The following is a 13,667-nucleotide window of genomic DNA, read 5'->3' as shown; positions in this document are numbered from 1 at the left end:
TTCTCCATTCAAGTTCTGCAAGCCTCTTCTCCCCTTATCTATGCTCCATTTTGGGGAAAATCTCATTAGCTCTTTCTGTCCCTCAGCTCCAGACATACATACAAGTGTCTGTTTGACTCTGCTGATTTAAAGGCATTTCAAACTCAGCATTTCTATGACTGAATTCATGATTGCTCCATATACAACTCCCCACCCAGGCCAGCCAACACCTTGCCCTCCTCCAAATATTCCTCCTTTCCTTTACCTACCCATTTGGGTGTCTACCTCAATACCTCATTCTCTCTCTGTCTAGGTCATCATGTCTTATTGGATTTGCCTCCTGAATATCTTAAATCCATATATCATCACGGCCACTCTCCTGGTCTAACCTACTGTACTGTCATTTCTTGCCATCTCCCTAGTTCAAGCCACCACCTTCTCTAACCTAAAATGCTGCAACAGTCTCTTGCTCCCTTTATTCCATTCTTGACATTGCAGCCTAAAGAAGTCTTTAAAATGTACCATGTAAGTACGATGATTCCTTTCTCTACTGAAACCGTTCAAGAGCTTTCATTATTATTAGGAATAAAAAGCAACATCCTTAACAAGGAGATGCATGAACTACTCCTGGCCAAACTCAGCACCTTCATCTCCATTTAATTATCTCCGTTTAATCCCTGTGCTTCCCACACTGGCCACCTTTCAATTCCTCAGTTCACTGTCGTTCTTCCCACCTCAGAGACTTTTCATACTCTATTCCCTCTGACTGATTGCTTCTTCACACTTGTCATTTACTTACATTAGCTTTTCCTGAGTCTCTGAATTAGATTAGATACACCTAAGAAGTGCACCCTGCTCTAATCTTCATAACAGTTAAGGCCTGAAATTATTAGAGTAATTGATATGGTTTTCATGAATGGAATGTAAGTTACAGAAGAACAGGATTTTGTCATTCTCCTCACTGCTCTGGCACTGGTGCCTAGCACTGGGCTTCACATGGCTGATAATAAATAGAGTGAATGGATGTAGAGTTAATGGATGAAATATTTCAAAGAGGAATTGAGAAGCACCTGAAAAATATGGTGCTTTGGTAGAAGAATAAATCTGAGTTTTTCATTTAGATTTTTAAATGTGTTCGTTTATTTAATGATCATTTTAAGTGTTCATGCCAAACTCTTCTAATACAGATGGAAGGGTTAAGATACCTTGTGGGGCATAGCCTTAATAATAGAGCATAAAGAACTAGAGGCAAGAAGGGATTACATAATCAGCAGGAGGAAGCAGATCCACGTCCATTTTCCTAGGGAAGAGACCTGAATGGGACAGCAGAAAGAGAGCGAGAACGCATTGCCTTTCTCAAAAAACACATCACATCACTGAGTGATGTGAATACTTACTAATTAGAGCTGCTAGAGTGGGTTCATGCAGGTGATGCAGCTTCTCTCAAATCCCTGACATTAGCGCTAACCCTGCCAGGTGTCTGTAACAGGGAAATGTGGCCACTCAGCTTCTTTTAAATACTTTTTTTTTTTTTTTTTTTTTGCGGTACGCGGGCCTCTCACTGACGTAGCCTCTCCCGCCGTGGAGCACAGGCTCCGGACGCGCAGGCCCAGCGGCCACGGCCCACGGGCCCAGATGCTCCGCAGCACGCGGGATCCTCCCCGGACCGGCGCACGAACCCGCGTCCCCTGCATCGGCAGGCGGACTCTCAACCACTATGCCACCAGGGAAGCCCCACTCAGCTTCCTTTAGGGGCAGGAATTTTATGATGGGCCTGGTCCCTGGGAGTGTTGGAGAATTACAGTCACAAAGGTACCTTTCACAGATTACAAGAATATCAAACGCACACATCTTATATTAGTCAAGAAACTTACCATTTTTCTTAAAAACACGTTCTCGAATAGGGGTTATAGGGCGGTTCACAAACTTTTGCTCCTGGTGGACAAGGACTTCTTTGATTAAGGGCAATCCAGTTATAATAACTGAAGGCAAGTCACCGAATTCCAGGCTAAAAAGGTTCCCATATTTCTTCACAAACTGAAAGATAGTAAAATAGTCACAGAATATGCACATGTGTGTGTCCAGGAATAGAGGGTTTGTGTAGCTGTGGGAGCTTGGATGGGGGAAGGGGGTGCCTGTGTGCACACCTGTGTGTGCACTTAGGTCTGATGGTCTGATGGGGATGTTTCTACCTGTTTCCATTTCTCCTCCTCTCCACTAGACTCGGGCTGAATCCGCTACAGGACATAGACATGCCTTATAAACATTCATTCATATGTTCAACTTCCTCGAATTGAGTGAGTATCCACCCTTAGTCCTGAGAATAAGGCCTAAAGGTTTAACAAAATAAACAAGGTCTTTAGCTGCAAGCATCTGAAAATCTAGTGAAGGGAGAGAATTCATACATGTGGCTCACCAGAGAAGGCTGGGATATGTTTAGTGAACATGGACTTCTTAGTAAATCATATCTGTTTAACCAGGAGAGAATGTCCCCTTCCTCAACATGTTCTAGGGGACAGAAAATTCATTATAGGGCTGGGACCAGGTATGGAGAAGAGCACACTAGTTCTGGAGCCATGTGCAAATCTTAACTCTATGGTTGACTAGCTGTGAGCTCCAGGGAAAGTCGCCTCACTTGTTTGGAGCCTTAGCTATAAAAGGAGAAAATTATTCTTCCCTCAAAGTGTTCTGTGAAGAAGAATGAGAGCAGTGATGTGAAAGGCACTTTGTTCCCTGGTACCTGGCAGACAGCCACTCGAGCCTCTGGGGAATGAATGGGCTCTGTGTGCAAAGGGATATGGAAGCACTTGCTCATGTGACAGACAGGACAAGAGCACAGGGATGATGTGCGAGAGACAGGAGCTGGTGGTCACAGACAACCACGTCTACTGGGTGCCATGATAAGCACCTTTCACATTTTATTTCATTAACCTCACAACTACCCTATGGTAGTAATGATTTTCCTTGTCTTTCAGTAAGAAAAATGAGTCCTAGCAGAAGTAACTTAGCCAAGGTGACAAAGCTATTGGGTGTTGGTGAAATTTGCCAAGCATTATGTAAGATTTAAGAACAAAGCCATGAACCCGAGATGGTGCTTGGACTTTAGAGTTTAGTGGATGTGACAGAATGAATGTGAGAATGAGGGTGAGGGAGCTGGGAGAGGAAGAGTGAGACAGAGAGAATGGAAGAGTGTGTGGGTGTGTCAGGAGTGTACACAAATGTTCAGGTATGTGCAAATACGGCTTGGACCGCAGTCAAGGGTCATAAATCAAAGTCTTCCCTGACATGCTTACTCAAGAGAGCAATCTAAGTAGACCTGCCTATTCCTGCAGACTGCAGGGCTGTGTCTTACTAAGGCTGTGGTATCAAACAGAAGTGCTCATTTCCTCCAGGTATCTGTGGCCCCACCTCCCCAGCTGCCATGCACTTATGCTCGCCCATGTTGCCTCAAGCTCCCTGGACTGTGTCACCCCTTCAGAGCAAATACTATTGATTTAGTCTCATTCCACCACCCTGCTCCCATATGAAAGACCAAGCCTGAACTCCATCCTTCCATTGTCTTGTTGGTCTACAGTCTTCCATCCATGTTTGTTCATCACTAGCACAGTAAGTCTGTCTTGCTAGAAAGAGCAGAGCCAAGATTCCATCTTAGTCTGGTCTGCCTCTAAAAGTGCACGTCCTGTTCTAACAAATGGCAGGAATGGGTCTATATAAGTCAAGACTTTTTATTTCATCACGCTGAATGCCTGGATGGACTTCTTAGGTTTTACAGAAAGGATTTCTTGACTATTTCAGAATATACAGTAAAAATACTTTTGGAATGGCTGAAAATCTCAGGTTAAGCTAAAGGACTCCTAACTGACAATGTATGCGACCTGGAATCTCAGCTTGTTCTTGGAGGGGACTTGGCGCTCCAGTAGTGTTTACTGAAATGAACTTCTACAGAGTTTCACCCCTTACCAACTCTCTGCCCACGTATATTTCTAGTCCGACAGAGCTACATCAAACGTTTTTATGGCATGATCAACTGCGTAAACATGGATACATCAAAGGACCTCCTGCAGCCCTGGTACCAACAGTGGTGATATCTACCAATTCTTAAGTAACCATGCCAGTCATGTGCCATGTGCCAATGGCTTTACTTGGAGGTAAAAGTAAGTCCCAGTGTCATCTGAGAAGTAAGGTAGAGAATACACTTCGATGTACAAAAACAAACAAGTTCTTAAGAAAAAGACAGTGTAAGGGAAAAAAAAAGAGGTTAAAAATAAGGTTGTTCAGCCTCCTACACTATTGGTGGGGATGTAAGAAGGTACAGCCACTATGGAAAACAGTATGGAGGTTCCTCAAAAAAACTAAAAATAGTGTTGCCATATGACCCAACAATCGCACTCCTGGGCATATACCTGGACGAAACTATAATTCAGAAAGATGCACGTACCCCTATGTTCATAGCAGCTCTATTCACAATTGCCAAGACATGGAAACAACCTAAATGTCCACCGACAGATGAATGGATAAAGAAGATGTGGTGCATGTGTACGATGGAATGCTACTCAGCCATAAAAAGAATGAAATAATGCCATTTGTAGCACCATGGATGGAACTAGAGATTATCATACTAAGTGAAGTAAGTCAGAAAGAGAATGACAAATACCATATGATATTACTTGCGGAATCTAAAATATGACATTACTGACACAACGAACTTATCTACGAAACAGAAACAGACTCACAGACATAGAGAACAGACATGTTGCTAAGGCAGGGTGTGGGAGAGGGATGGTATGGGAGTTTGGGGTTAGCAGATGCAAACTATTATGAATAGGATGGATAAACAACAAGGTCCTACTGTATAGCACAGGGAACAATATTCAATATCCTGTGATAAACCATAATGGAAAATAATATAACAAAGAATCTGTATATATGTATAACTGAATCACTTTGCTGTACAGTAGAAATTAACATAGCATTGTAAATCAACTATGCTTCAATTAAAAAAAAGGTGGTTCAGGAGGCTAAAACAGGCTTAAAATCAGAAATGAAAATAGAAAGATCAAGAGAAAAGGAATAGCACAGTAGCTATAAAAGGCAAATAAAAGTAATAGGTTATAGGAAATTTCATATGAACGATAAGTATTCCAAATGTAAGATGAAGCACTTAAATAATAAAGTAGAGCAAAATAAATGTTTAGAATAAAAAAAATTAGAAGTGGTGAGTTAGTGAGACAAGAGACTGAACCATGAGATATAAAGTTGAGGAAGATTCTACTTAATTTAAGTTCTTAAACTCAAAAGCCAACAGAACAAAGACAGGAAAAAATAAAACGGAAAAAAGGAAGAGTGTATCAATTCTTACTCCCACTAGCAGTAGGTGAGAGGGTCTGTTCCTCTGAACACTCACCAGCACTGAGCTCTGTGCTCAAGGAGCTAAGATTCTCTCTCACTTGCTAAACTGTATTTTAAAATGTGTCACTCAATGCATTTGTATTGCTTTTATAGTTACAAAGCGTTTCTATCCAATAAAGCACCAAAAAGAAACCTAAGGACATAGGGAATAAAGCTTCATAACACTTCTTACACTTTTTAAGTCATACAATCCTTCAAAAATCTAGTATGTCATGGATCTGGTAAAGCAAAACCCTGTACACATGCATACATTTATGCATAGATGCAGTTCACCAGTCCCCTGGGGTCTCTGAACTCCTGCTAAGAATACTGGTCTCATTGGTAGTTCTTCGGGTTATGCTAGGTTTCTGGGAACAGCCTGTGGAAATCAAATTCAGTTGTCAGGCACCTTCTGACATTGCTATGTTATATGTGAGGGCAATACAGAGATCAATATGCTATGGTGTTTTCCTGAAGTGTCAAAGCCTCTCGGGGAAGGCTGACTACAGAAAAAAACTAACGCACAGTGGAAGATGATACATGTTATAATGCTGAAGCAAGGGGCATGACGCTATTGAAAGAAGAGAAGAATTCCACTCCAGGTACGGGAGAAAGCTTCTAAGAGGAGCTGATATTTGGGCCAGATTGTAAATGAAGGTGTGGGTACCTGCAAAAGGATATGTGTTGTGAAGGCAAAGATTTTAGGCTGTGGGAATAGCATACACCAATGCAAAGACAGGAAAATGTGGGCTTTCAGGAACAAGTGAGCTCTGTTTTCTGACGGCAGTACAGGTTCATTAGAGAGCACTAACCCTGTGGTTGGTCAAGGCCGGGTGCTGGAGGTACAGGTCCTTAATCTTAAGATGCCCCCAATCTAATGGAGCATACAAATAAGTAACCAGTTCTTATTATTACCATTCTGTACAATAAATTATTAAATGGGGGAAAGCAGGAAGCACATAAGGGCACCAAAGGCTAGGATAGGTTTCTGGGAAAAAAATACCTTCTCATTTGTGTACAGAGAGGGGAAACAAGCCTGGCAAGGTAATGTGAGCTAGACCAAGGATATACAAGTGTCAAGTGAAATATTTTGGATCTTGTTTTGTTTGCAACTAGAAAACTGAATAGGAGAGGTAAGGGCAGTGAGTGCTTAAGAACGTGGATTTTTGAAGTCATACAAATCCATTTATATCCAGCTTCTACTTTCACTTTCTATGTGATTTTTGGTCAAGTTATTTAACTTCTCTGTGTCCCAGTTTCCAAATCTATAAAATGGGGGATATTACTAATTCCCATCGTTGGGATGGTGGTGATAAGTAACCATAATACTAAAATAAATAATAAAATTATTTATTGTTATTGATATATTTGGGAGTATATTTTAGCAAAAGGACTCTGGTTAGATCTGGACAAAGGAATGGAGGGGAAGTGGCCAGAGAGTGGATTAATGCAGCCCATGGAGCAATCAGGCCAGACAAGGTATGCAACCTCAACTGGCTTTTCCTTGAGTTTGTTACTATAAATTTTTGAAGAAAGGAGGAGGGTGGTAGATATAGAAAGAAGCATCAACTATGTGTTAGGCACCCTGGCAGTAAACTGATATTCATGAACTTGTTTGATTCTTATAATAACCCTACAATGTATTCTTTGTTTTCAGAAAAAGAAGCACAGAGATTTAGTGCCTAGCTGGTGGTCATAAATTTGGGCTCTTCCTAACTCTCTCTGTATGTCTCATCCTTAACTGAAAGCATGAAGATATTCTCTCTCTCTCCTTCTGAGTGATGAAGCTCCCTAAATATTAGCTGGCCACATGACTTTCCAATCAAAACCACATTTCTCAGCTTCTCCAGGTGTGGCCAATGGGACGTAAGTAGTGGTGATGTCTGCATCTTCTGGGTCATGTCCTTAAAGGAAAGTTGCTTCTCACCACCTGCTCCTTTCCCCTTTCCATGGACTGGAACTCATACATGAAGATGTTGTAGGACGAGAGCAACATGATAGAAGGAACTGGGGTTTCTGGATGACCTTGTGTTACAAAGCCGCCTTCCTACCCTGGTCTTCCTGCTTACATCTGAACTCACTTCTGAGACAGAAATAAATTTCACTCTTTTTTTACACCACTGTATTTTGGGGCCTTTTTATTACAAGCAGCTTAATGTATATCCTCATAATACATTTATCCACCTTATCTACCATTCTCCCACTTTAGTCCAATAAGATTTTCTCTTATTTAAATACATGCACATATAGCTGTGGTAGAGGAAGTTTAGAAAAAAAGGGGAAAAACAAGAATGGTTCATGGTTCCCATCATGCCATACAAATAGGCCAGTTTCTTCACGGCCCTCTCACTTTGTTTTAGCTCATGTCACTTCCTCCCATTTAAAAATCTCCTGTCCACTTTACTCCATATAACCATTTGCCTAACATTTCTTTCCAGTTCAGCCAAATTTATTTCAACATTCTATAGAGGTTATCCCCAGGGCTTCCCATGCACAGTGATCCCACCCCATGATATCTCATTTGGTTACCAAAAGTTTATACACACATTTCATCATACGCTGTCTTGTACTGTGCCTGTCATATAATAAGCACTTCATAAATGTCTATTGGATAAATGAACCCCTGGATAAGTCAATTATCCTCTAACTACATCTTGAAAAGTCAGGTAGCATAAGTCAGAGAATAGGTATATGAGTCAAATAGTCCTGCGTCCAAGTCCTTGTTTAATGTTATAGCTGATAGGTAATGATAGATAGGTAGGTAAAGATAGATAAATAGGCAATGATAGGTAGTTAATGATAGGTACTTAATGTTTCCAAATTGCTGGGATGTAAATGTAATTACAACTAAATCACACCATTTAACTCCATTTTTTTTACGGCCAAAAATATTTCATTGCAAACCTATATAAAATAAAATTTAACACTTCTGGTGAAAAATCTTTGGGCCAGAGATAAGACCCTAGCCTCAGTTTCATCCCTGGCCAGTTTTATGACATGAGGCAAATCATGTAACCTCTTTAGTCATATCTATCTTAATGGTAAAACAAGGGCACAGACAAAGTTTCTGATTCCAGACAAGAGTGAGTAAAAGCATCTCATTTTACTCCTCCTCATCATCATGATACTGACACATACAAAAAGTAACACCAATAAAACCCTGTTCTCTGTAGTCAAAGGACCAGATAAAGGGTGGTCCACCAGGACAGAACATTTCAACCTTTCTACCTTCCTTTTCTGGAGACAAATACCATAAGAGATGTGACCCTCCCACATCCTAATAAGGGGCTACAGCAGTGAAGAAGATGCATGGAAACTTGCCTTCATCCTACCTTTGCAATAAGGCGGTGCCCCTTCCCTGCTGATTCTATGAGCTGAATTGTGACTATCACCCCTGAACAGCAGTAAAGAGACTCCTTGAAGTAGTCAGTGGGCAAAATTCTGATTTCTACCACTCCACAGAAATAAGGAGGCACCTGTATCCCATGGAGATGATATGGTTAGATCACTGACTTCCCCCCACTCCCAGTAAGAAAGAGGCTACCCTACTCAGAGGGGCCCCAATCTTTTGTCCCCATCCTCATTCTCTCCAGCCTGCACTGATGAGAATGTGGGTTGGAGTCCTATGGGGGTGGACAACACATAAGTGGGGTAGACCAGTATAGTATTGCAAAGACTTTATAACCTAAATTGACATTTGAACCACAATCCACAAAAGTGAACATTCTGAATATCAACAGATTGACTATCTGCTAAAATAAAAGATTTACATAGAGTCCAGAGTCACATAACAAAATACACCAAATGTCCAGAATATAGTCCAAAATTACTCATGTTACCAAGAACCAGAGAAATCTCAAATTGAATGAGTTGAAACTAATACTGAGATGATAAAGATGTTGGAATTATAGGATAAAGATTTTAAAACAGCTATTGAAAATGTTTTGATAAACAATTATACTCTCAAAAAAAATTTTAAACAGAAAATCTTAACAAAGAACTAGAAAATATATATAAGAACCAAAGAGAAATTTTAGAACTGAAAAATACAATAATGTAAACAAAAAACTCAATAGAGCAACTCAGTAGCAGGGTGGTAATGATAGGATAATCAGTGAAATTGAAGACATCAATAGAAAGTATCCAATCTGAACAACACAGAGAAAATAGATTGAGAAAAGATAAAACAACTGAGCTTCAGGGACTGATATTAGAATAACAAAAGATCTGTCAGTTGTGCAATCAGTGCCAAAGAGTACCAGAAGGAAAGGAAAAAAACATGGACTTGAAAAAATATTTGAAGAAATAATGGCTGAAAACTTCTCAAATTTGGTACTAGAAAAACCTACAGATTCAAGAAGTTGTGAGTGAACCCAATAAATCCAAAGAATTCAACACCAAGACATACAATCAAATCTCTGAAACCAATAAAAACAAAGAAAACTTCTTGAAAGCATGCAGAGGAAAACAACTCATTACTCATGGGGAACAACAATTCAAATTATAGCAGATTTCTCAACAGGAACTAGAAAGGCCAGAAAAAAGTAGCACAACATTTTCAAGGGTTTAATAAAAGAAACTGTCAACCTAGAATTCTATATCCAGTGATAATATACTTCAGAAAAGAAGGTGAAATAAAACATTCTTAGATGAAGGAAAGCTAAGAGAATTTTTTTGCCAGCAGACCAGTTCTAAAAGAATAGCTAAAGAAAGTTCTTCAGTTAGGAAAGAAAGAGCAACAGAAAGGGTAAATAAATGGGTAAATACTGTAGACTAATCTTCTCTTCTTGAATTTAACAAATCATGTTTGACAGTTAAAAGAAAAATTATAATACTGTCTGAGGTGGTTCTCAATGTCTGTAGAGGTAATATTTAAGACAAATTATATATTATAAAGTAGGGGAAGGTAAAAGGACTTAAAGAGTTTTAAGGTGTCTGTATTCCACCTAAAGTGGTAAACTGTTGATACTTATTGCAATAAGTTATGTACTCACAGCATGTAATCTTTACAGCAAGCACTTAAAAACAATACAAAGAGATATACTCAAAAACACTATAGATAAATTAAAATGGAATTCTCAAAAAATGTTCAAGTGACCCACAGGAAGACAGGAAAGGAGAAACAGAGGAGTAAAAAACAAAGTGAAAAATAGGAAACAAATAATAAATTGGCAGACTTTTGTTTTAACAAATCAATAATTACATTAAATATAAATGATCTAAATTCACCAATCAAATGTCTGATATTGGCAGAATGAAAAAAATTACCCACCTATATGTTATCTACAAGAAATTCATTTCAAATAAAATGGTATAAGTAGATTAAAAGTAAAAGAATAAAGAAGCATATATTCTGCAAATACTAATCAGAAGAGAACTGGTGTGGCTATATTATATCAGATGAAGTAAAATTCAGGCAAAGAAAATTACCAGAGATAAAGAGGGACATTACATAATAAAGAGCAAATTCACCAAGATGACATGACAATTTTAATGTGTATACACCATCTAAAAGAGCTGCAAAATGAAAACTACCAGAACTGACTAGAGACATAGAAAAACAAGTAATTATAGTTGAAGACTTCGACAACCCTCTCCTAGTAACTGATAGAATCAGTAGACAAGAAGTCAACAAGGGTTCAGAAGAACTAAAGAACACAGTCATTTAATTATATCTAATTGACATACAATATAGAACACTCCACCCAACAACGGCAGAATTCACATTTTTTTCAAGTATGCATGGTGCTGTATCTTGGGTCATAAAACCAACCATAACATATTTTTTAAAAATTGAAATTATGCAAAATATGACCTCTAACCATAATGTACTCCAACTGGAAATCACTAACAGAAAGAAAACAGGAAAATCTCCCAATATTGGAAATTAAACAACACATTCATTAAAGAAGGGTACAGGTTTAGGAGCCTAGTTTTAAAATTCTGTAGACTAATCCTGTACCAAATGTGTGTTTCTCCCAGAAAGTGATAAAAACCTTCTCCATCGGAATCTGAGTTTGTATTATAGGCTTGTGTTTAAAGTGCTCCAGGCATTTCTAGGGAAACGGGAACTATTATTTGTTGGGCACCTACAATAAGCTGTATTAATATTGACCATTCACTGTTTTATTTAATGTTCACACCCACCTATCACAGTGTTGTCTGTCAGCAAGGTACCTGTGCTGAGAGGCAGGGAAGCAGCTGAAAATGCTTGAGAAAGTGCTGGATGTTGGAGGGAATTCTAAGGAATTCAGAGTGGCCACAGTTAGGCAGCCCTGATGGAAGATGATTATAAAGAAGTGGAAAGAGGTTACAGCAAGATTTCCAAGTGGCTCCCTAAGGAGTCTGAAAGCTGGGAAGCAGCAAGAAGCCTTGAGAAAGCCTAAGCAGAGGAGTGACATTTTAAAATGATTACTTTAGTGAGAGTGGATTGCAGGGCGAGGAGGCTGAATGTGAGGGGCTCAGTCCTTGTGGGGATGGGAGCAATTCATTTGAAAAGTGGTGAGGATTTAGGTAGAAGTATCACCATTTCACACATGGGAAACGGAGCCTCTGAGAGGAAAAGTACCGGATTTTTCCCCCCCAAGGAAAATAATATTAAAAATACAAAGTGATTATAGTATAAATACCATGTCCCAATAATATGTAACAAGACACACAATTAAATGACTTAAAGAACATATCGTGTCTGGCACACTTAAATAGTAAACAGTTAACAAAATTTCATCCCTAGAAGTGGAATCATGCTGGTTGCTGGTGAGGAGAGCGAGGCTCAAAGCTACCCGGGTGCCCGCTTTAGCCTCAGAGCCCACACCCCCCCGCCCCAGCCTCCCGCCCTCGGTACCCGGAGTGGCCCTTGTCCTGCAGATCAGGGTCAGGACGCGGCCCTGGCACCTTCGCCCACTCCTACCCTCTGAAGCGACAGGTGCCCCTTCTCAAAGTCCAGATGGAAGAAGTTGCCTACGAAGGGCAGGCGCGGGGGTCCCGGCGGGTAGTTCTTCGGGCGCCGCCTTTTGAGGAAATCAGCAAAGAAGAGAAAGGCGACGGCCCCCAACAGGACAGTGCGGGGACGGAGAACGGTCCAGAAAGCAGCCGCCAGGGAGCCCACCGCCGCGAGCATGGCGGCGACCTCGGCTCGCTCTTCCGCGGTCTGATCCAGCGAAGGTCCCGGCGGCTCTCAGCCTCTAAGCTGCCAGCACTGCCCTCCTTCCCCGCCTGCCCCCGGCCCCGCCCCGCCCCGCCCCCCCTCTCCAACCCTCACTCCGCCGCGCCCCTACCCTGGCCCGCTAGGCTCCCGCGAAGCCTGGTCTGCATGACCCGTCTGGGCTCTTCCTCAGGCCGCGCCTCCTGCCGCGCCTCCTGCCGCGCCCCCAACCCGCCTCCACCCGGTCCTCTACTCCCCTCTGCCTTCTCCCAGCCCGCCTGCCGCCCACCAGATGCCTGTGGCCGGATTCCTGGGAGAACAGCAAGAGTCTCGGAAAAGGCCTGGCTACAAGCGTTTTTATTAGCTAGTTAGAGAGCCTGTCTCTCTGTGAGACCATCGGGGCTCTTGGGTTTATGTCATCGCATCTCAGAGAGGGCCGCGGACACTTGAGCTCTGTGTTTTTCTATCATCACCGTCTCACCAAAGGACTGGAACCGCGCCTGGTAATAAAATAGGAAGACAGCAGCACCTGATATTTTCTGGGCGCTTACTATATGCCAGACTTCTTTAGATGAATTGCTTAATTCTGACAAATTTATGCAGATACACTTCGTTCCATCTTGCAGTTGCAGAAACTGAGACAGGTTAATATCAAATACGTGGTAAATAAATGAATCCACCGGTCTGCAGCACATTTAAAGGAGGCCCTGTATTTGTAACTGTTTCGAAGTTTAAGAAGCATTACATCAAAGCTCTAGCACTGAGGCTAGTCTTTAATAGGTGCTTAATGAACATTGAAGGTAGGTGTCTTAGTCCTTGTCCTTTTTGGTTTGCTTAGTGAGATTCTTCCTCTGAAGCCTCAAGATGGTGTAGGAGCCCAGGTTCCAACCTTTTGTGCTATCCTGTGTGCCTACCTGTGTCTCACCATTTGTAAGGTACTCAAAACGTGAAGCGTAGTACTGGAATAGTATAGCACACACTCAGATTCTCAACATATATATAGACAACCTGATTAAAATCTTTCTTTAAAAAGAAAAGAGCATTCAAGTCTCTTTTCTATCTTCCAAAGTCTATAGGGAGATACTAGTCAGAGCTTAGTTTTTAAGTTTTTATCCTTCCAGTCCACATCTTCCTGTTTCACTATAGTTGTTATGCA

The 13,667-nt window shown here is 41.0% G+C and overlaps 1 protein-coding gene across 3 annotated transcripts in view; it reads right to left on the bottom strand.

The window, feature by feature from the left end:
- CYP2J2 (cytochrome P450 family 2 subfamily J member 2) overlaps positions 1–12,533 on the bottom strand; it is a 31,411-nt gene extending 18,878 nt beyond the window's left edge. For 2 of the 3 annotated variants that reach the window (XM_027108357.1, XM_027108356.1), the window contains exons 1-2: positions 12,278–12,526; positions 1,854–2,016 (exon numbers count right to left, since the gene is read on the bottom strand). In XM_027108357.1, the coding sequence (XP_026964158.1) occupies positions 1,854–2,016; positions 12,278–12,487 (373 nt within the window). In that variant the 5' untranslated portion in view covers positions 12,488–12,526. Of the gene's footprint in view, positions 1–1,853; positions 2,017–12,277 lie in introns of all 3 variants that reach the window. The other variant, XM_027108355.1, reaches the window with a different exon arrangement.
- Between the last annotated feature and the right edge of the window lie 1,134 nt (positions 12,534–13,667).

Source organism: Aethalodelphis obliquidens, unplaced genomic scaffold (assembly GCF_003676395.1).
Source record: "Aethalodelphis obliquidens isolate GAN/ISIS:26980383/991018 unplaced genomic scaffold, ASM367639v1 scaffold9, whole genome shotgun sequence".
In the NCBI taxonomy this organism is placed as follows: Eukaryota; Metazoa; Chordata; class Mammalia; order Artiodactyla; family Delphinidae; genus Aethalodelphis; species Aethalodelphis obliquidens.
Note: the sequence above shows the minus strand (reverse complement) of the source record. Positions and strands in the feature narration are given on the sequence as shown.